This window comes from Nansenia antarctica (genome assembly GCF_963989245.1).
Source record: "Nansenia antarctica genome assembly, chromosome: 5".
In the NCBI taxonomy this organism is placed as follows: Eukaryota; Metazoa; Chordata; class Actinopteri; order Argentiniformes; family Microstomatidae; genus Nansenia; species Nansenia antarctica.
In genome coordinates, this window is record NC_137690.1 from 7406809 (window position 1) to 7426735 (window position 19927).

General features: G+C 44.2%; 2 protein-coding genes across 2 annotated transcripts in view; one reads left to right on the forward strand and one right to left on the reverse strand.

Moving 5' to 3' along the window:
* Window positions 1–1148, reverse strand: part of kiaa0825 (KIAA0825 ortholog) — a gene marked incomplete at both ends in the record, with an annotated part of 154737 nt that extends 153589 nt beyond the window's left edge. Inside the window, one exon of the mRNA XM_080531308.1 lies at window positions 1018–1148. Coding sequence (XP_080387434.1) covers window positions 1018–1148 — 131 coding nt within the window. The remainder of the gene's footprint in view (window positions 1–1017) is intronic.
* Window positions 1149–1339: 191 nt separating this feature from the next.
* Window positions 1340–19927, forward strand: part of slf1 (SMC5-SMC6 complex localization factor 1) — a gene marked incomplete at both ends in the record, with an annotated part of 51709 nt that continues 33121 nt past the window's right edge. The window contains 12 exons of the mRNA XM_080531309.1: window positions 1340–1410; window positions 10516–10636; window positions 12216–12294; window positions 12755–12980; window positions 14174–14396; window positions 14599–14670; window positions 15301–15441; window positions 16563–16729; window positions 17425–17559; window positions 18082–18223; window positions 18553–18718; window positions 19044–19189. Coding sequence (XP_080387435.1) covers window positions 1340–1410; window positions 10516–10636; window positions 12216–12294; window positions 12755–12980; window positions 14174–14396; window positions 14599–14670; window positions 15301–15441; window positions 16563–16729; window positions 17425–17559; window positions 18082–18223; window positions 18553–18718; window positions 19044–19189 — 1689 coding nt within the window. The remainder of the gene's footprint in view (window positions 1411–10515; window positions 10637–12215; window positions 12295–12754; window positions 12981–14173; window positions 14397–14598; window positions 14671–15300; window positions 15442–16562; window positions 16730–17424; window positions 17560–18081; window positions 18224–18552; window positions 18719–19043; window positions 19190–19927) is intronic.

The following is a 19927-nucleotide window of genomic DNA, read 5'->3' on the forward strand; positions in this document are numbered from 1 at the left end:
CACACGCACACACGTGCACACGCACCACACACACACACACACACACACACACACGCACGAGTGCACGTGCACACACACACACACACACACGACACACAAAGGAGACATATTAGAATGTCAGTGGACACTTCATCATTATAAACGTAAAGTTGCATTATCGTATCTGATGGCTGAAACATTGAAATTGTCCATGTGCTGTATACCAAACAAAGACGACCTTGTAACAGCCGTGTCAATATGACAGAAGAAAAGGCTGATTGTTACACTGAGAGTGCATTTTTCAGACAGATTATTGACTTCAAATCAATATTCCTTCTGATAGCCTGCTATTCAACCTCCACTATCCACTCAGAGCAGAAGAGGAACAATGTCGGGGACTCCTCAGCCACAATATTCAGTGTGTGTGTCTGTGTGTGTGTGTGTGTGCGTGTGTGTGTGTGTGTGTGTGTGTGTCTAAACCCTGGACTTTCGTCCTGCCAGAGAACATTTAGCGATAACAAACCATCCCTGTAGACTAGAGGATGATGATGGATCGTCAAACACGTCAACCAACCACAACAATACGACACTACTCAGAATGACACGTTGGCGACCAGGCCTACACCAAGACTTACACTAATTACACTGAATGTCGCGCGCACACGCACACCCACACACACACACACACACACACACACACACACACACTCACACTCACTCACTCACTCACTCACTCTCAACTACTGCCTATTACTGATCACAGATGATCGGCCATGATTACAGACAGAACTAGTACCAATCAGTTACCGTAGCGACAGTGATTTGGAATCACGCTCTCGTGACGGGGTAGCCTTGTCTAGCATATTGCAAAAGAAAACCCTTTTTTTGTTGTTGTTGTTCTTATTGTATGTCAGTGTCATATGTCAACAGCTATCTCTGATCTGCCAATGAGCAACCTCCCAGACCAGATTGATGATTCGTGGTACAGTTCGAGGCCCAATGAGAAGGGCTTGTTGAGACGCTTGGTGAGATACCGACCTGCAGGCGTTGAGCTTCAGCTTCTCCTCCGTGTCCCTGAGCAGCTGTTGGACGTCCATGTCGCTAGGCAACCCGGGGACCAGGAGCTCCACGAAGGCATGGTCCTGGGGAAGGTCCCCCTGCCACTCCATCCTGCCCTGGAGGAGGACAGGAGAAGAGGGGGGGGGGGGGGGGAGAGGCGAAGAGGAGGAGAGGGGGAGAGGTGGAGAGGGGAGTCCGAGAGGGAGGTAGAGAATACAAGAGGAATACAAATAAAAGGTTGAGTAATAGAAAGGGGAAGAGCACCTGTTCACATCCTGCATGTGCTTTAAGAAGATGAAACATGCACGGGTTCGACGACTCTGTCATGGAAACCCCCTTTCGCTTCAATGCCAGAGATGAGGAGGACAGAAGGTAATATAGTCTTATAAGGCTGCTGCCATTGAATGCATATGAATGAATGAATGAATGAATGCTGAATGCAACACAAGGGAAGCAGAACACTGAATGGGAGAATTGCATTAATGTAGGTACTAGCCCATGGATGGACTATATCCCCCCCGCTCTCTGTCTCTATCTAGCACACATGCATGTACGCATACGCACACGCACGTACGCGCACACACGCAGACACACAAATCACAGCATATGAGACATGGTAATTTGATTTCTCCTCAAACACGATTCTTATCTGGAACAGTCAACCAGCTGCACCTGAAACAAGAGGCTGCTTATCAACAACAATACATATTTTCCACCTCCCCGTCCCTCCCTCCCTCCCTCCGTCCCTCCCCTTCTCCCCCTGTCTCCTACTTCACCCCCCCCCCGCCCTCCCTCTCCCTCCCTCCCTCCCTCCCTCCTTCCATTTACAGTACGAGGACCCCTTGATATAAATGCATAGCCTCTCTGCATATTAAGCATCCGGTGACACTACAGCGAGTTAACATAAAAGAATAGACGAATAAATAAATGGAAAAAGGGACTCTTCACTCAGGCTTTAAATAAACAATCCAACCCCCCCCCCCCCTTCCCACCCTCCGTACCTCTGTCTGCCCCCCTCCTCCTCCATCCCCTCCCCTCCACCCCTTCTCTCCTGATGATTAACACACACAACCCGAACATCCAATCGGCGAGACGGTAGATCTACATCGTCATCGTGAGTCAAGTGGAATGTAATGGAGAGTGTCAGTGTCAATTTGGCTTTCTCACACTCCTCTCCCCTTCATCTGCTGTGATTTTAATAATCCCTGTCAAGCTCCAAACAGCCCCGCCGCACCTCCCTGACAGGGTAGACAGAAAGCTCAACATTCATTTAGCCGCCACAAAGGGAGGGCTGTCCAGCTGGACAAATATTATTTTCCTCACTTGACAGTCTCCGCAGTTAAGCTTCTACTTTATTATGTCCTCTCCCCTTTCTCTCTCTCTCTCTCTCTCTCTCTCTCTCTCTCTCTCTCTCTCTCTCTCTCTCTCTCTCTCTCTCTCTCTCTCTCTCTCTCTCTCTCTCTCTCTCTCTCTCTCTCTCTCTCTCTCTCTCTCTCTCTCTCTCTCTCTCTCTCTCTCTCTCTCTCCCTTCATCTCCCCCTCTCATCATCCTCCCTCTGTGCACTGTCTGGGAGGGTAGTTTATAGAGTGACTTCTGGAGACGTGGAGGTTTTCAATCGACGGATTAGGAACTCGACAGTGTAATTATACTGTGTGTGTGTGTGTGTGTGTGCGTGTCTGTCTTTGTGTGTCTTTGTTTGTATGTGTGTGTCTGCTTGTGTGTGTGTATGTGTGTGTGCGTGCTCGTGTATCTGCTTGCTTACATGTATGTGTGTGTGTGTGTGTGTGTGTGCGTGGGTGTCTGTCTTTGTGTGTCTTTGTTTGTATGTGTGTGTCTGCTTGTGTGTGTGTGCGTGTGTGTGTGTATGTGCATGCTTGTGTGTGTGTGTATCTGCTTGCTTACATGTATGTGTGTGTGTGTGTGTGTGTCTGTGTATGTGTCTCTGTGTGTCTGTCTTTGTGTATTTGTGTATGTGTCTGTCTGTGTGTGTGTGTGTGTGTGTGTCTCTGCGTGTATGTGTGTCTGTCTTTGTGTGTGTGTGTGTGTGTGTGTGTGTGCGCGCGGCGGAGGCTGCGGTAACACCGTGGCAGACAGGATATGCATCGGTGCTGGTGTGTGGCGCGCGGCCCACGTGAGAGAGCTGAGGGAGAGTGTCAGGATCCCGGCGTCACCACACAGGGCCTCATTAGGAGGAGAGGCAGCACGACTCCTTTGTCTTGTCATTAGCTATTGTGAAAGCAGATGTTGAGGAGCCCCAGTGTGTTTGTGACTGCTGCCACTGGGATGACTGGGCCAGACGTTGTACTGTAGAGAGACTAACTAAACCACCTACACTACCACCTCTCCTCTCCTCCCCTGCAGTCTGTCTCCCTGCTCCGCTCGCTCACGCATACACACATACACGCATGCAGACAAACACAGATACACACACACAGACACAGACAGACAGACAGACACACACACACACACACACACACACAGATACACACAGACAGACACACACACACACACACACACACACACACAGAGACAGACACACAGACAGACAGACACACACACACACACACAGACAGACACACACACATAGACACACACAGAGACAGACACACACACACACACACACACACACACAGAGACAGACACACACACACACACACACACACACACACACACACACACACACACTCTTTCACTCTCACGGTTCCGTTTAGAGTAATGAGTTTGTTCTTGAAATATTTAGCAGCCCGTCCCCAGGCAGACATTTTAAAGCCACTTAAGAGAGCATGTCAAGTTAAAGTCAACAGTATTAGAGAGAACATAGGGAATTAAAGAGGTACACATTTTCACATCAAAATGCTTCAGAGTGATCTAATGTATTCTTAAAGGAAAGCTACTGACTACTGTTGTACAGGGACTACACTACTGTACACTGCACTGCCTGCTGTACAGGTATGTTTATTTATCCAATCCCAACATGGTTCTTCAAAAGTGTCTTGGACTGTTTAACTGACAATGTATTCGAAATTGTGAACTGCTCTTTGTTAACTGGCATCTTTCCCACTCCTCTAAAATCTGTCATTATAAAATCACTTCTTAAGAAAGGAAAGCAAGATAATTCTGTTCTCGGAAATTTCAGACCAATATCTAACCTTTCGTTTCTAAGTAAAATCCTTGAGAAAGTGATTTTCAGACAACTTAATTGATTTTCTTAGCAAAAACATTTTATTTGAGAAGTTTCAATCAGGTTTTCGTTCTAACCACAGTACTGAGACTGCATTAGTAAAGGTTGTAAACGATCTCAGACTTCATCATAGATGCTGGTGGTGTATCAGTTCTTGTCTTGTTCGATTTGAGTGCTGCTTTTGATACAGTGGATCACAGTGTTCTAGTGCATCGTTTGGAAGGCTGTGTTGGTCTCTCAGGACTTGTGTTGGAGTGGTTTGGATCTTGTCTAGCTGGTGGGCATTTCTCTGTTGTCCTGGGAGACTCTGTTTCTGATGGTGTTGACATCGCATGTGGGGTCCCTCTGGGGTCTGTTCTTGGTCCCTTGCTCTTCTCCCTGTGCGTGGTCCCATTGGGTGGAATCATCGGAAAACATGGTGTGAATTTTCGTGGTTGTGCTGGTGATGCTCGGCGGTGCATGTCAGTGTTGCCTGGTGGTTCACATGCACTCGGCTCGCTGGAGAGTTGTCTCCGAGATATGGAACTTTGGATGTCCAGGAATTTTCTGCAGCTGAATCGGGACAGGGCTGGGTTTATTGTCATTGGACCAGGACCTCCTGGGATCCGACCCAAGGGGACGGATTGTCAAGTGCCATGGGAGCCTTGCTTTCAAGCTGCAAACATGAAGCTGGGAGTCTGGGTGTGATTGTAGATTCTGACTTGGGCTTTGGGCCTCACATCGAGTCTATCACTGGAAATGCCTTTTGTCATCTGCGGAATGTTGCAGGGGTTGGACATTTTCTCCGGCAAGCTGATGCAGAGGTGTTAATGCATGCTTTTGTTGTTGCCCGTTTGGACTATTGTGGCGGTCTCCTTTCTGGTCTTTCCCGAGGAGGGCTGTTGGCCAGCTGCGGTTGGTCCGAGGTGCAGCAGCGAGGGTTTTGACCAGGGCAGGCACACAAGCTCATGTGGCTCCTATTTTGGAGACTCTACACTGGCTTCCTGTTGTGTTTTCCGAATGGATTTCAAGATCCTTCTGCTTGTTTATAAAGCTCTCACTGGCACAGCACCAGAATATCTGAAAGACCTTTTGCTAGCATGTCAGCCCAATGGAGCTCTCAGGTCTTCTGACGTTGGTTTTCTCTGTGTACCACATGTACAGGAGAGGAGATTTGGTGGGGCTGCATTCTCATTTTGTGCGCCCAGGTTGTGGAGTACACTGACGGTTTGCATTGGAGAAGCAGCCTCGGCAGGTGTGTTCAAGTCAAGACTAAAGGCCCATCTTTTTAGTGTTGCCTTTAAATGACTGGATGATTGAATTCTGATTGTGTGATGATTGGAGCACTTTGAGCTGCAGCGTTTGCACAAAAAGTGCTATACAAATAAAAAGTTATTATTATTATCATTTGGGGCGTCTGGGTGGCATAGAACCACTAAGGTGCATGCCATGTAATCACAGGGTCCCTGCCTCGATTCTGGCCATCGACCTATCCTGCATGTTATCCCAACAAGTGGTTTTGTCTCATAGAGATGGTATGTTTTTAGTTTTTTGGGGGGGGGGTTTATGGTGCTTAGAATTGTGTTAGTGTGGAGTAATGTGAATACTATAGCTACGATTGAAATTGTATGAATATTTTTTTATGAGAAAAAAGATTAAAAAGAACGAAAAAAAAGGTGCATGCCATGTAATCGCAGGGTCCCCAGGGTTCGATTCCGGCCATCGACCTATCCTGCATGTCATCCCTCCTCTCTCCCATCCTTCCTTTTTTTTGTGGGCAGCCCCACTCATATTTTTCTTTTTATTGTGATAGAGATAGTAGAGATATGACAGGAAGGATGGATGAGAATGAGAGAAGGGATGAAATGCAGGATATGTCCGCAGCCGGAATCATACTAGGAACCCTGCGGTACGTGCGGTACGTGGTCAACGCCACCTAAGCGCCCCTCACCCATCCTTCCTGTCAATCTCTACTCTCTCTATCCCAATAAAGCAGAAATGCCGTAAAAACATATAAATAAATATGGGCCTGCTGTAAACAAATATTGTATAATATCGGTAAGATACATGAGCCAGCATGAAGTATAATAATAATAATAATAATAATAATAATAATAATAACTTTTTTGTAATAATAACTTGTATTTGTATATACTGTTCCTAGAATGATTCTGGCTGCGGACATATCCTGCATGTCATCCCTTCTCTCTCTCGCAAACGTTGCAGCTCAAAGTGCTCCGTCGGGACTTGAGAAGGGACGAGAGGTACAGGTCTGTGTCAGCTGACTGATTGAGCCACACATTAGGCAATAGTCTGTTTTATGAATGTTGAGCAAGGTTGGAAACATTAAGTGAGATGTACTATTATTGAACACATATGGGTGTGGTTTCATAGACAGGGTTTAAGCCTAATCCTAGATTTAAAAGCCTGCATCTTCAATGGAGATTTTATATTGAAAGTGTGATATAGTCCAGGACTAAAGGCCTTAGGTCTTGTCTGTGAAACTGGCCCTTAATATACGTGCAAAAACTCCTTGTCTGTGAAACCGGTCCATGATATGTTATTTATTAACATTTTAAACAGGATGTGGAATGTCTGTTCTATAATACAGGTCAAAGTCCTTGATTTATTGTTCATTAAAAAATATACAGTGTGGCACAGTTCACAGAGATCAAAGAACAGGTCACCATTGTGCAAATTCAGATCATGACTCACTAGATCTTCAATGGAGATTTTATTATTTTATCCAATGTGACTTACATTGCAATGAGTGCATACATTGTTTAGTATTTGGTCCCAGCTGGAATCGAAACCCCAACCTAAGCATTGTCAGCGCCATGCTCTACCAACTGAGCCACAGAGGACCACTTAGTAACACTAATGTATTGAAAACACACCTGTTTTATATAGTGGCTTAAGCCGTTGAGTGAATTTGCACAGGACGAATCATAGACAAGACAACCGAAGGTGTGAAGGTGATGAAGGAGAGGTCATGGAGAGGATGAGGAGAGGTCATGGAGGCTATGGAGGGGTCATGGAGAGGTTATAAATGGGTAGGAAGGAACATAACACAAAACATAGGTCTATACAGAATGTCAATGTGTGTATTTTACAGAACTTTTTCAAACCAGAGCTCAAGGAAGGTCTGTTTCTGCTATTTTCCTGTTGTTACTCAATGGCTTATCTAGAACTTAAATGATCTATTATTACAACATGTAAACACCATAACAGCTGTTTAACATACCTTCTGTTGCAGACGAGTAACTTCAGACTTGTCTTTTAAATCCATTGGTATGTGAACAAATGGGTTTTCAAAATATTCCAATCATCCATGATACATAAAGTTGTCTAGACGTCCAGTCATAGATCCTAGTGAAAAGATGAGTAGTCATTACAACAACGCCAGATGATCAATCGTCTCATTTCCAAAAGAACACCTTTCCACAGCACAATACACATTATTAGGTCCTCGTTGTAGTAGATCATTATTAGGCTTCAATGAGAAACAGCTGTGGCTGATTATATCAAATCAATTCAAACTTTATTTATATAGCACATTTCATACACAGATGCATCACAGTGGGCTTTACAGGAACATGCATGAAAACAATTAGGAGACATCCGAGACAACAAGACAAGACATTAGGAGGATACTGTATAGCAGCCTATTAGCTTAGTTTATGAGGTAAGTCTGTGGGCTTTTCCCTGTCCTATTCTCTGTTCATAGCTATGTGTTTCCTTCCTCTAGAGACTAATGCACATCGCAATGTTCATATCACTCGTATAACTGTTTGTTGACTAGTGTGCATATCCAATAAACACTTTTAGATAGTGTCATTGCGAGGCCTGTTCTTAATTGTAATTGTCAAACACACTGAAAGAGAAATCAACCCTGAATGACAGCAAATTAATGCCTAGCATACAGTAAGTGAACTGAAAAAATAGTTTAGAAATAAACAATAGGCCTATATTCAAAATCATTTTTCTAATATAACCTTTATTTTGTCCATTTACAAGGCAACTTGTGTTGTGTACAGTGAATAGAATAACAGGATGTCGCCGTTTGCATGATCATTCACTCTGATTGCACTCGATTAATTACTCCTGGCATAGGTACCCACCTCACTCACACATAGTGAACCGTGAGTAACGCTGTACTAGACAGTTATTGGCCAGTACACCTTAGAAAAGGATTAGAAACCTGTTTATGCTGTTAATATAATACATCACTCAGCTGAACCTATGTAAAAGGCCACGAGTATTCCGTTAAAAACGTTTGTCATATGGTGAGCTTAGAATTATAAGGTTCTATCTCCGTTTAGGGCAGTTCAGAGATATTGAGCATCAACGTTTTTTACATTCCATTATGTTCTGTGAGATGGAACCTTTGTATTTTATGAATTACTAACTCAAAAATGTCAACATTTAAAAAAACAACACCACACAGGCATTAATAAACACCTAATGGATCAGATTATGTAAAAAAACTCAATTTTGACAAAAATGGAGATAGAACCTTATAATTCTAACGTCATGATATAATGGCTGATCAATAATCTACACACCTCCACACACCCACGTGTGATTGTTGTGATAAGGAACACAGTAAGAACTGTTACATTGTTATACATTATACATTGCTATACATTGTTGTATTTGTCTGTATTATCTTGTAGATAGTACTAGCTTTTTTGTCTGTCTTACATGTAACGATGAATTGAGAATCAAGGACCCCAATTGAAATAAGCCAGTGGCTTTCTTGGGTTATCCTGTTAGTTGACCTTGTATGTAATATGTACTTTCATGTACCTACTTCTGCAAATCTTCTAATAAAGTTTTCAATCAAAAACAATCAAACCAACCTGGAGAAAGCGTCTGTGACAACCACCCGGAAGCGATTCATTCCGGTAAAAGCTTCCGCCCACTGGAATAGTCCAATTATCAGACTGTAGGGGGATGTTTTCTTCAAGAGTTTTCGTACACCTGAATGTCGTGAGGATGGCGTCCATTTATTCAAATAAGAGGTTTTAAAAAACGTGTATTATATGCCCCTTTTCTACAGTAATACCATTTCACAACGATAAATCGAGGTGTTAGCTATACGTTTGCCCTACGTCAACCCCGTTCATCCAGTTGACTGTCAGGTCAGAGGACTTCCCTATCAGGCATAGGGGTGGTACGGAAACCTTGTTTTGCTTAGCGAGTTTTCATGTCTCCTTTCATGTAATAAGCAATAATGTAAAACATCTATGTTTTTTTGTAAAAGAGTTCATACAGTGTGAAGGGATGTCATTGAATACCGTTATCCGAATGGTGTGAAATACTGCTGCCTTAGCCAAAATGGTATCATCGGGCTGTCCGATCTGGACAGATTCTTAGGTGGCGTTCGTAAATTCGCTCTGGAAAACCTGATCAGCACTCGTGGAATACCTCTTGTCCAATCAAATGACTCGGTCGCTCTATGACGTTGAACCCAGTGTGCGCTCCGGCTCTCAGAGCGAGTTTACGAACGCAGCCCCTACATTTGGCGGTAGAGTGGACGACAACAAAACGAGGTTTGAAGTGTTGACATTCTGTTACTATTCAGTGTGGCTAATAATAATACTAACTTTTTATTTGTATAGGAAATGAATGAAAGAAAGGAATGTGCACGACAGCGATATATGAAATTACAATTAAAAATGAAATTAAATTAATATATATCAGGACGTTGAAATTTTGGTTTGTTGAAAAATAGCTGCCTGCGGGTGACAGGTCACGTGACACCTAACTACGCATGCATTTCATACCACATTAGTTTGACACTGACGCTTGCATGCAAAGGGATTATACTGAGATTATTTGTAAAAGCTCTGTGCTATATGACAGCCCCCACAACACAACCCCGCAATATTCGGGCTTCAACCGTAACGTGTTATCAACACACTGTCTTTGCATCGAGTTGTCATACAGTATGCTGCGATCACCAAACCCCCGAACCAGGAACAATGTGTTGCTTTCAATTCAGTGGTAAGAAAAAGATCATACAGTATTCCAGGGTTACATCGATGAATTTGTTTCATGTTTTGCATGTACTGAGATGTCAGCAGAGAACATGCCACTTTTTTTTTTTTTTTTTTAAATGTGTTACATGTCCAGACAGCTAGGCAGACACGAGTCAATGGCTCAAGTTCAGTGACGGTCACTGCCTCTTCCGGCTTCTATCGCTGCCCGTATGTCCGAGTTGACTTAACTGTCTCTAGGTAAAAGTCTAGTCAGTCATCATTTCAGACACTTAACCGACAGATTCGTGTTGATGTCTCTCTGCTCTCTCTAGGTTAACCAGGATGGTGGACACTAAACATGTCTTCCAAATCTCTGGGAGCAAGAGCCCTCAGATGAAGGACAAGTTGATCCGTGGCATCTACAAACTGCGAGGGAAATACATGGGTGGCTCTGTAAGTATTAAGGATGGTTGGTGTTTTAAGCACGTCAATGAAATGAAATACAGGAAGTCACATTGAGGTCGAATGCCCTCTTTTACAAGGGAGACCTGTCCTGCAGACCTAAAAATAACTGTCAACAGCCCTTTGAATACTATTACTGCATCAGCTACTGTATGTATTTGTGAAAGCTGTATATTACTGACTGACTATAGCAGCCAGATTTGTCTCTGAAAACAATATGCTCCTTAGAAGCATAGTAACTACATGATGAACGTATTATAACATATTGACGCACACTGCCATTATTGTACACAGTGTCTCTTGTCAGGGGAGGGTGGTGGAGGTCAAAATCACACAATGGTGTTTGATGGGGTTTCTTATTGCCATCCTCCGATTTCTACCTCCACCAGCCTCCCGTGGTATCTGTATCCAGTCAGAGGTTGCAGTTAAATTACCCATTGAGTGCACAATGATGATCGCATTCATTAATCAGTGCTCAGTGTGTCTCCCAAGTGTAACCCCCCCCATCCACTCCCCCCCCCCCCCCCCCATAAGCAGAAAATAGCATGCAAGGCTGCCATTGAGAGCATTGTAAAGCACCTGTCATACAATTCATTCAGAGAAAGATTAACAGTAGGTGATTAGCCCTGAAGAATGAACCTAATTGGTTTCTGATGTTGGCATGTAATTTTATCCTTGCCCTAAATTGTCTCTTTTTATAGTTACTGTATAGTAGCTACATTCCCAGAGGAGCAAAATGTGCTGCGAATGTCTTAACCCTTTTCCCCCCCCTCACAAGAAAGGTTACTCACGTTTATTTTAAAGTTGCGTTTCAGGTTCCTGTTCCGCATTATTGTATCATATTCCATTTCCTCATTTTCACCCCTACCCCTCGTTTTGGAGTGCCACTTTTTTTTTTTTCAGTTTACAAGGGGTAGTGGTTGAAATCTTCTCCTATGAAATGGAACAACCCTTCAAGACCCTGATACGTCATCAGTAGTATTGTAGAAAAGCATTGTTCACAACTTAAGTTTCATGCTGTCAATCGATCAAACAAGTCATCAGATAAAAAAAAAAGAACAATGCTTCATTACCTGGCCAGTTCATGACAGAATAGCAGTGTTCTCCCCATTGTTGTCCTGTCCCTACGCCTGTGTGTGGGTTTACCGCTGGGGCAGGAGAACAGTGGAGTGTACTGTATGGGTTGTGTCGTACAGTGGTTCAGGGTACCCTCGCTGGTCTTAAAAAGCCTTAAAGTCTAAAATCCAGCAATCCAATTTACAAGGCCTAAAAAGGCCGCAAATTGCAGTTATTCGGTCTAAAAATTAGGTGCTAGGTCTTAAAAAAAGTATCCTGCAAGGAAATCAGTCCGACCACACCTATTTACGTGGAAATGAATCAAGCTGGAACCAAAACAATGCCAATTCGCTTCCTTTTTTGTCTGTATGGCAGTGAAATCCCTAATTTCATCACCTCGAGGATGACAAAAAGCTATGGTGTCGCGAATAGGTCTAAAAAGGTCTTAGATTTGACTTGTTGAAACTTGTAGGAACCCTGTGGTTGAGTTGTAAAGGTTTCCTTCATCGTCCAGGTCTACAGAGACGGCACCACCCATCTGATAGTCACCCATAACCTGCACAGCGAGAAGTTCCTGTCAGCCTGCGCTGGAGGTGAGTGGTGGTGGTAGTGGTGATGATAATCATGGTGATGATGATGATGATGATGATGATCATGGTGATGATGATGAAGACTACAATGATGATGATGGCGATTATAATAACAACTTTTTTTGGTATAGCGCTTTTCCTGCAAACGTTGCAGCTCAAAGTGCTCCCATCATTATATAATCATAATTTAATTATGCCTTATGTAAAGGCAATATTAAAAATATGTTTTTTTTAGTCTTGACAAAAAAAATGATGATGATGGTGATTAATATTTATTATGATGAGGAAGGCCGTTATGATGATGATGAAGACTATAAAAAATGATCACGATGATGATGATGATGATGATGGAGAATACAATGATGATAGTTTTATTTCCAGCCCGTGACGGGATTGAAGTGCTCTAAAAGGCTCTAATGCCTTTTGATTTTGTTCTGAGATGCTGACATTTCCCTCCTGTCAGGGAAGTGGATTGTGACTCCGCAGTACGTGTTGGACAGTGTTAAGAACAAAGCGTGGCTGCCAGAGGGACCCTATGAGCTGAACATGGCCCAGCGGACCCCCAGGGCCTCTAACCCACCACGGGTGTGGAGGGAGAGGGTGGCCAGCGGTGCTCTGACCGGGGCTTTCGAGGGCTGGGTGGTCCTCATGAGGATACACAACCCCTGTCGCAGAGACCTTTTTACACGGTGAGGAGGGGGTGCATCTGTAAGGCCTCTTTAGAATAGGGGGATGAGGACGGTTATATTTACGTTCACATTTAAACCATTTTCTTCCAAAGCAACTTACAATTAGAGATTACAGGGACGGTCTCCCCTGGAGTAACTTAGAGCTAAGTGCCTTTCTCAATGGCACACTAAGTGGTGGTGTTCCCAGGTGGGATTTGAACTCATGACCATTTCAACTCACTATCTCGCTAGTCCACCACTACCCCCGGATCACTGAACAGTGATGGTCCGTCCTGGCCCTGTACAGCCACAGTGCTGCAGGCTTTTGTCCCAGCTCAGCAGTGACGCACTTGACTCACCTGATCAAGGTCTTGATCAGTTGATTATTTCAATCAATTGTGATGGCACTAGGCTGAGCCAACACAGGAGCCAACGCAGCTGTCCTGGACCAGGATTAATGATCACTGATAGTGGATGGGTAGATTTTAAACAAATTGGTCAGAACATGTCTTTTTTGTGTCATTTTTTTATTCAGGGAACTCCCGTTGAGGCCAAGGTCTCTTCCTCAAGGGTGCCCCCTGATTACAAAACGTACACACATTTACATCACTAACATTTACAACAATATTTAAAAGGACACGATTTACACAGGCGATACAATTTTTTCTTTTTCCACACACCATATCGGTTATACCAACAGCACTCCTCCACTGAAGAATGCTTAATCAACTTCCTAAAAGATGACTTGATTTGTATAGCAGTATATCCATGAATTGATTCATTTAAATATGTCGTTTTTCTTCTTCAGGATCCTGAAAGCGGGAAGGGCCACGGTGTACTGGGACCTACCTCACCGCTCCAAAGAAGCAATTACACACGTCCTGGTCAAACATGTCGCAGAGAATATGATTCATATTCATTCTTCATTGAAGTACCAGAATGCAAAATGCTACTCCCTGAACCACATTGCCAAACATCTGTTTTGGGTACATGACCCAACACTTGTTCTCTAAGGCCTTTTTGCCATTTTGTATTTCTACAATTATTCATGTATTGACTAGAGCATTGATGTATGTGGCTGTTTGTAGCAAACTCTGTGGTAGAGCAACTTGCCCCCCAACTTGCCCCCACTACATCCGTAGTCCCAGGTTAATCAAAACGTTTCATTATCTATCTCTTGAATAGAACACGTGTGCAGATATGGGGGCCCCAAGAAGGCCCCAAGAAGACCACTCTTCTTCAGACTACTCCAAAAAACACCCACAGAAACCACAGAAGCGGCCACAGAAACCAGATAAGCAGCCACAGCAGTACCCAGAAGAGGTCCAAACGGAGTCCCCACCAGAGAACCCACAGGGGTCCGTGTCAAAGGAAGCCAATGACGACCTCTTCTCAGCGCTGGAGATGGGCCTCCGGGACTACGTGTCTAAAGTAGAGGTAGGGGGGGGAACGTGTTCTTTCAAACCTCTCTAATGTGTTTAGAAGTACTAGAGGACGAGACTCCAATCATGTCCGTTTCCTCTGGGTGAAAATGTTGTTGGGAATGTCGGATGTTCATCCCTGCAGTGTTCAGTTCTGGTTGTGATAATGACTACCCCGACTGCGTAAGGTGACACATATTTTGACGTCTCGCTTTCAGCAAGGGAAGAACAGTTTTGCCGAACTCTTCCTGGAGTTCCGCAGCTCCAGTGTTCCCGAGACACGCTGTCAGGTACGTAAGAGCTGCCCAGAGCACACTTTTAATACGCCCCCCCCCCGCCATACATGGATCTCGCAACTGTAAAATGAGCATGCGTTTCGTCTAGCAGATCAGGTCATTCAATTTCCTTTTATGTCAGGTGCTTCGCTTTAAGGTGACAGTTGGTGCAAGGACGCATCATATCCGGGTCACCTGATTTAACCAATGCTGTCACGGGGTTGGGGGAGACGTGATTGGCAGACCTATTAAGCGTACCCGCCGCTGTCTTGTCAATGCCTTCCCCGAGTGGACTTCACTAAGATTGCCATTTATTAACGCTCATAGTTCTTTTCTTCTTATTTTTTTCTTCTTTTTTTTAAAATTCCTGTACTCCATATTCAAGTAGCCAATAAGTGACAATAACCAGGATGACCTCATCATCCTCTGACACACACGAGCCTTCTACTCATTACCCTCCTCTTCTCCTTTTCCATTGCTTCTTTTCATCCACATTTTTACATTTTTAAAGTCATTTAGTAGACGCTTTTATCCAAAGTGACTTGCAATAAGTACAAGTGAAGTGAAAACTGTACAACTTTCGATAAGAACAAGTGCCACCTTTTTACTGGTAATCTCTCTTTCCCCCCCCTCCCTCCCCCACAGATCGTTGGAGTGTGTAATGTACAGTCTCTCATAGACTGTGGTTTGTGGTCGGGGGCCTTGGATGAGATCCTGGGCTCTCTCAAGCCAGGGAAGCTTCCACCAGTGACAAACATCCAGTCCCTGCTGCAGCATGCTCTGCAGGTTAGACCAGCCTGACTGGCTCCCCTCTTCCCTCCTCCCTCTCCCCCCTTCAAACCAGCCCTGGGGGCTTAATGGGACAGCTCTGACAGCTGGCCCAAACCAGGCACAAGTCGCCAACCAATCAAATTGTTCCGACTTTGACTTCGATTCGGAAAAATTGAAAGAAATCAATGAGACACTCGCTAGTCAAGCCAAAATATTGCAATGAGTAATCCCCACTACTACCTAGTTAACTATAACACTACTTTACATTGTTAGCAGGCTCACAAAACAAGCTTTGTTAGTTGACTAGCGAGTGTGTCATTGATTTTCAACAAGGTTGGAATCTATTTAGATTTTTCTTAATAAAAGTCTGAAGATTTGATCGGCTGCCGACTTGTTCCCGGTTTCACCAGCTGCTGTCACAAATTAATGTTTGTGCTCAGAGTGGGAGTCTGTTGTTGCATACTATTTCAATACAATGATTATACATTACGATTCGATCATTGTACAGTACAGGCCAAAAGTTTGGACACACCTTCTCATTCAATGTGTTTCCTTTATTTTCATGACTATTTGGTACATTGTAGATTCTCACTGAAGGCATCAAAACTATGAATGAACACATAGGAATTATGTATTTAACAATAAAGTGTGAAATAACTGTAAATATGTTTTTTATTTTAGATTCCTCAATGTAGCCACCCTTTGCTTTTTTGTTGTTAATAACATATATAATAATAATATGTGTTAATAATAATGTTATTATATATATATACATTTAATATTATTATTATATATTTTATTAACAACAAACATTTTTTATTTTATTAACAACAAAAAAGCAAAGGGTAGCTACTTTGAGGAATCTAAAATCTAAGACATATTTTGAGTTATTTCACACTTTTTTGTTAAGTACATCATTCCACATGTGTTCATTCATAGTTTTAATGCCTTCAGTGAGAATCTACAATGTAAATAGTCATGAAAATAAAGGAAACACATTGAATGAGAAGGTGTGTCCAAACTTTTGGCCTGTACTGTATGTGGTGAATTGAAATATTATAATTCATGCCTATCTTGCCTCTTATGTTAACATCAATGTTATAAATGACATTCTAAAACAGATCTTCTCTGTTCAGGGTGAGGCTACGCCGTACTTCCTGTCCACCTTCCGGAACATTCTCCATACGATGTTCCAATGCAACCCTCCCTGGGGTATCCAAAGCATGGTCAGCTACTTCACACAGGCGCTGCAGTGCCCTGAATGCAAGAAAGGACTCTGGCCCTTCCTCCAGACCTCCGTCAGGTACACCCTCTACTCTACTCATCACCTGAGCTCCTCATAAACCCTACAGCCTGTGGCGTTGTCCCCTGTGCCATAAACAAACATCATATTTAACACTAGAACAGCCGTGCCTTTTTTACCTACTAAAAGAGCCGCCTCGGGGGTCAAATCGTTTACAATGCTCTACCTGCTATTTACACACAACGACCACTAGTTGTCCGCTTGTAAATTGGCCTGCTTCCTACACAGAAAAACTGCAAAATAGCATTATATTAGCTTATCCTGATGTGATTTTGAAAATGTAAGGATACTGGGTGGTAGGACACACATATTTAGGAAAAGTCATGAAAGGAGGGTCCTGAAATTTGATTGAGTGCAAAGATATACAACTGTTTTTTTACCTCATGGCTGATTAAGTGTTAATTGTGTTAGACATTCCAACACATACATATTGCATTTTACTCATCACCCTGAGCTTGCTATAGTACCAATATCTGGCCTAATATTGTATGCCATAGGCTTACCATTGTTAGGAATGATTGGATTTGGGTGTGACGTGTGGAGTCAAGCCAATGAAATGGCATCACCAGTGTTTATGGTGTGCAGTCAAATAATGACCACTGTTCTATATCTGTATCTGCATGTCCTCCTCAGATTCTTACCCATCCTCCTCTCTTTTTTTTACCCATCCTCCTCTCTGGGTCTCTTATCACCAGGCACTGCATGGGCAGCCAGTCCACCTGTCACTCACTCCCTAGCCCCGCCTCCCCAGACCTGCTCCGTTTCCATGGCGACCTGCAGGCATTCGCACTCAAGCTTTTCCAGAGTGAGATTCACTCAGCGAACACCAGGTACGGTTAGCGCTACTTAACTACCTACTCTGTGGAGGCTGTGGGAGTCTGGCGGAGGTAGAAAACGGAGGACGGGCCTATTGTAATGCATTTCATTCCATGTATTACAATGAGCCTGTCCTCCGATTTCTCCCATGCTCTATGGTAGTAAGTATCCCTATCAAGTCATAACACGTACTGTATTTTAGACCCAGACATATCTTGTACACATTTACCCATTGAGAGTTGTTATTAATAAGTAAAAAATATTTGTGTAATGCAGGAAATCGTTTTCCTTCCTTTTTGACTTTGAATCCGAGTGGTTCATTCATAATATTGCTTTTAAATGACTAAATAATGACCGTATAAATTATGATTATATAATGATTGGCGCACTTTGAGCTGCAACGTAAAAGCGCTATACAAATAAAAGTTATTTTATTATTAAGCTCTCTTACATTTAGGTAGTATTTGTAATCAAAACAGCACTCCATGAAAACAGCACTGTTGACCCCTAACCCGTGTTCACCTCTGTCTTCTCAGAGAGACGGGGGGCTCGCGGCCGTCCGTCCTCTTGGGAACCTTCTGGAACATGTGGGAGCGTTCCACGCTGGGCTCCAGGCCCGTCCTGCAGCTATCAGAGCTCCTGGTCCAGGCCTCGGAGTGGGAACTGTCCACCTGTCAGGTACACCTGGGTCCAGCCTCACCTGGAGGGGGGGGGGGGGGGGGTCACGTCACCAAACCTCACCTGGAGGTCACCAAACTTCACCTTGGGGGAGGGGGGGGGGGTCACCAAACTTCACCTAGGGGGAGAGGGGGTCACCAACCCTCACCTGGAGGTCACCAAATTCACCTGGGGGGGGGTCACCAACCCTCACCTGGAGGTCACCAAACTTCACCTTGGGGGAGGCGGGGTGTCACCAATCCTCATCTTGGGGAGGGGGGGGGGGGGGGGTCAGCCTGGGGGTCAGCCTCACCTGTGGGGGTCAACCTCACCTGTGTCGTCTCCTGCAGGAAGAGGCGGTGGACAGGGCCAGAAGACGGGAGCTGCGGATGAACCTCCAGGACACGCTGTCCGTGGTGGTGGAGTACTGGTGTCAGGAGCGCAGCCGCCTCAACCACAGCCTGGTGGCCAAGGGCCTGGAGGACCTGGCCGAGCACATCGCCATCCTCTGCCAGGGTACGGTACTGCAGCCACAGACTGATTACTCTGTGCTAGAGATGGCCAGAGTGGATAACGTCCATGTGTTGTAACACTAGAACGGCTGTGGGTGGGGTCATTTGACCCTGTGAGGAATAAAAAAAAGTACTTTGCACTCGATCAAATTTCAGGACCCTCCTATCATGACTTTTCCTAGATATGTGCGTTCTACCACCCAGTGGTTTCCTTGTTCAAAATCACATCAGGATAAGCCAGTATAAAGCTATTTTGCACTTTTTCTGTGTCCTAGAGTGGAATGGTTCGTTATCGTCATTCCGCTTGTGCGTTCTCCCTCCTCCTCCAGACCTGCCACCTGACGTCCTCAGGGACCTGGTTACCAGCATTTCCTCCACCAGGCTGCGTCTGGTCACGGCCGACGCCATCTTCAGGAACGTGTGCTGCCGGAACGGCGTCATCGTGGGAACGGAACCCCTCTCGCTGCTGAAGATGGTACGCACCGTGAACACGCCTCCTGCTCGACGTACACTTTACGGCGGCTGTGACTTTCTACCAGGGGACTGGGAGGCTGGTGGGGCTAGAAATCGGAGGACGGGCTCATTGTGATCTATGGAATGAGGAATGGTATGAAATGTGTGTTTTATACCGTTCCTTATTCCGTTCCATGCCTTACAGTGAGCCCGGCCTCCGGTTTCTACCTCCACTGTTTCCTAGCGCCACAAAGCAGTGCTAGGGGGACATGGAAGGGGTTGAGAGGGCCAGCGGAACATTCCATCAGACATTTGTTTGATTTTATTTATTTATTTATTTACCAGGGACAGTGCACATTAATCAACAAATCAGTTTCCACATCAATGTAAATGTGCCAGGGTTAGCTCATGAGCTAATGTGCATCTGTAGTCCCTGAGCAGGCTATTACTAAATGAATGGTGTAGTGTCATTAAAAACAACAAGCAAGCACAATGAAACGACACAACATTTGAATGAATGAATGAATGAATGAATGAATGGTCTTTATTGTCATTAATACAGTACAGGTACCATACAACGAAATTTGGGAGGGGGGGCTTCCCTGGTGCTAGGAAAAAAGAATACTAAAAACAAGAAGGTTCCTATCTCTGAACCTTATGTACCAGAGGGTTGTCATATATTGCACATAGTGTTATTGCACATTCATTTAAAGTGTCGCAGTTTGCAGGTTTGAAATGTTCACAGTTGTGTTTCAGTATT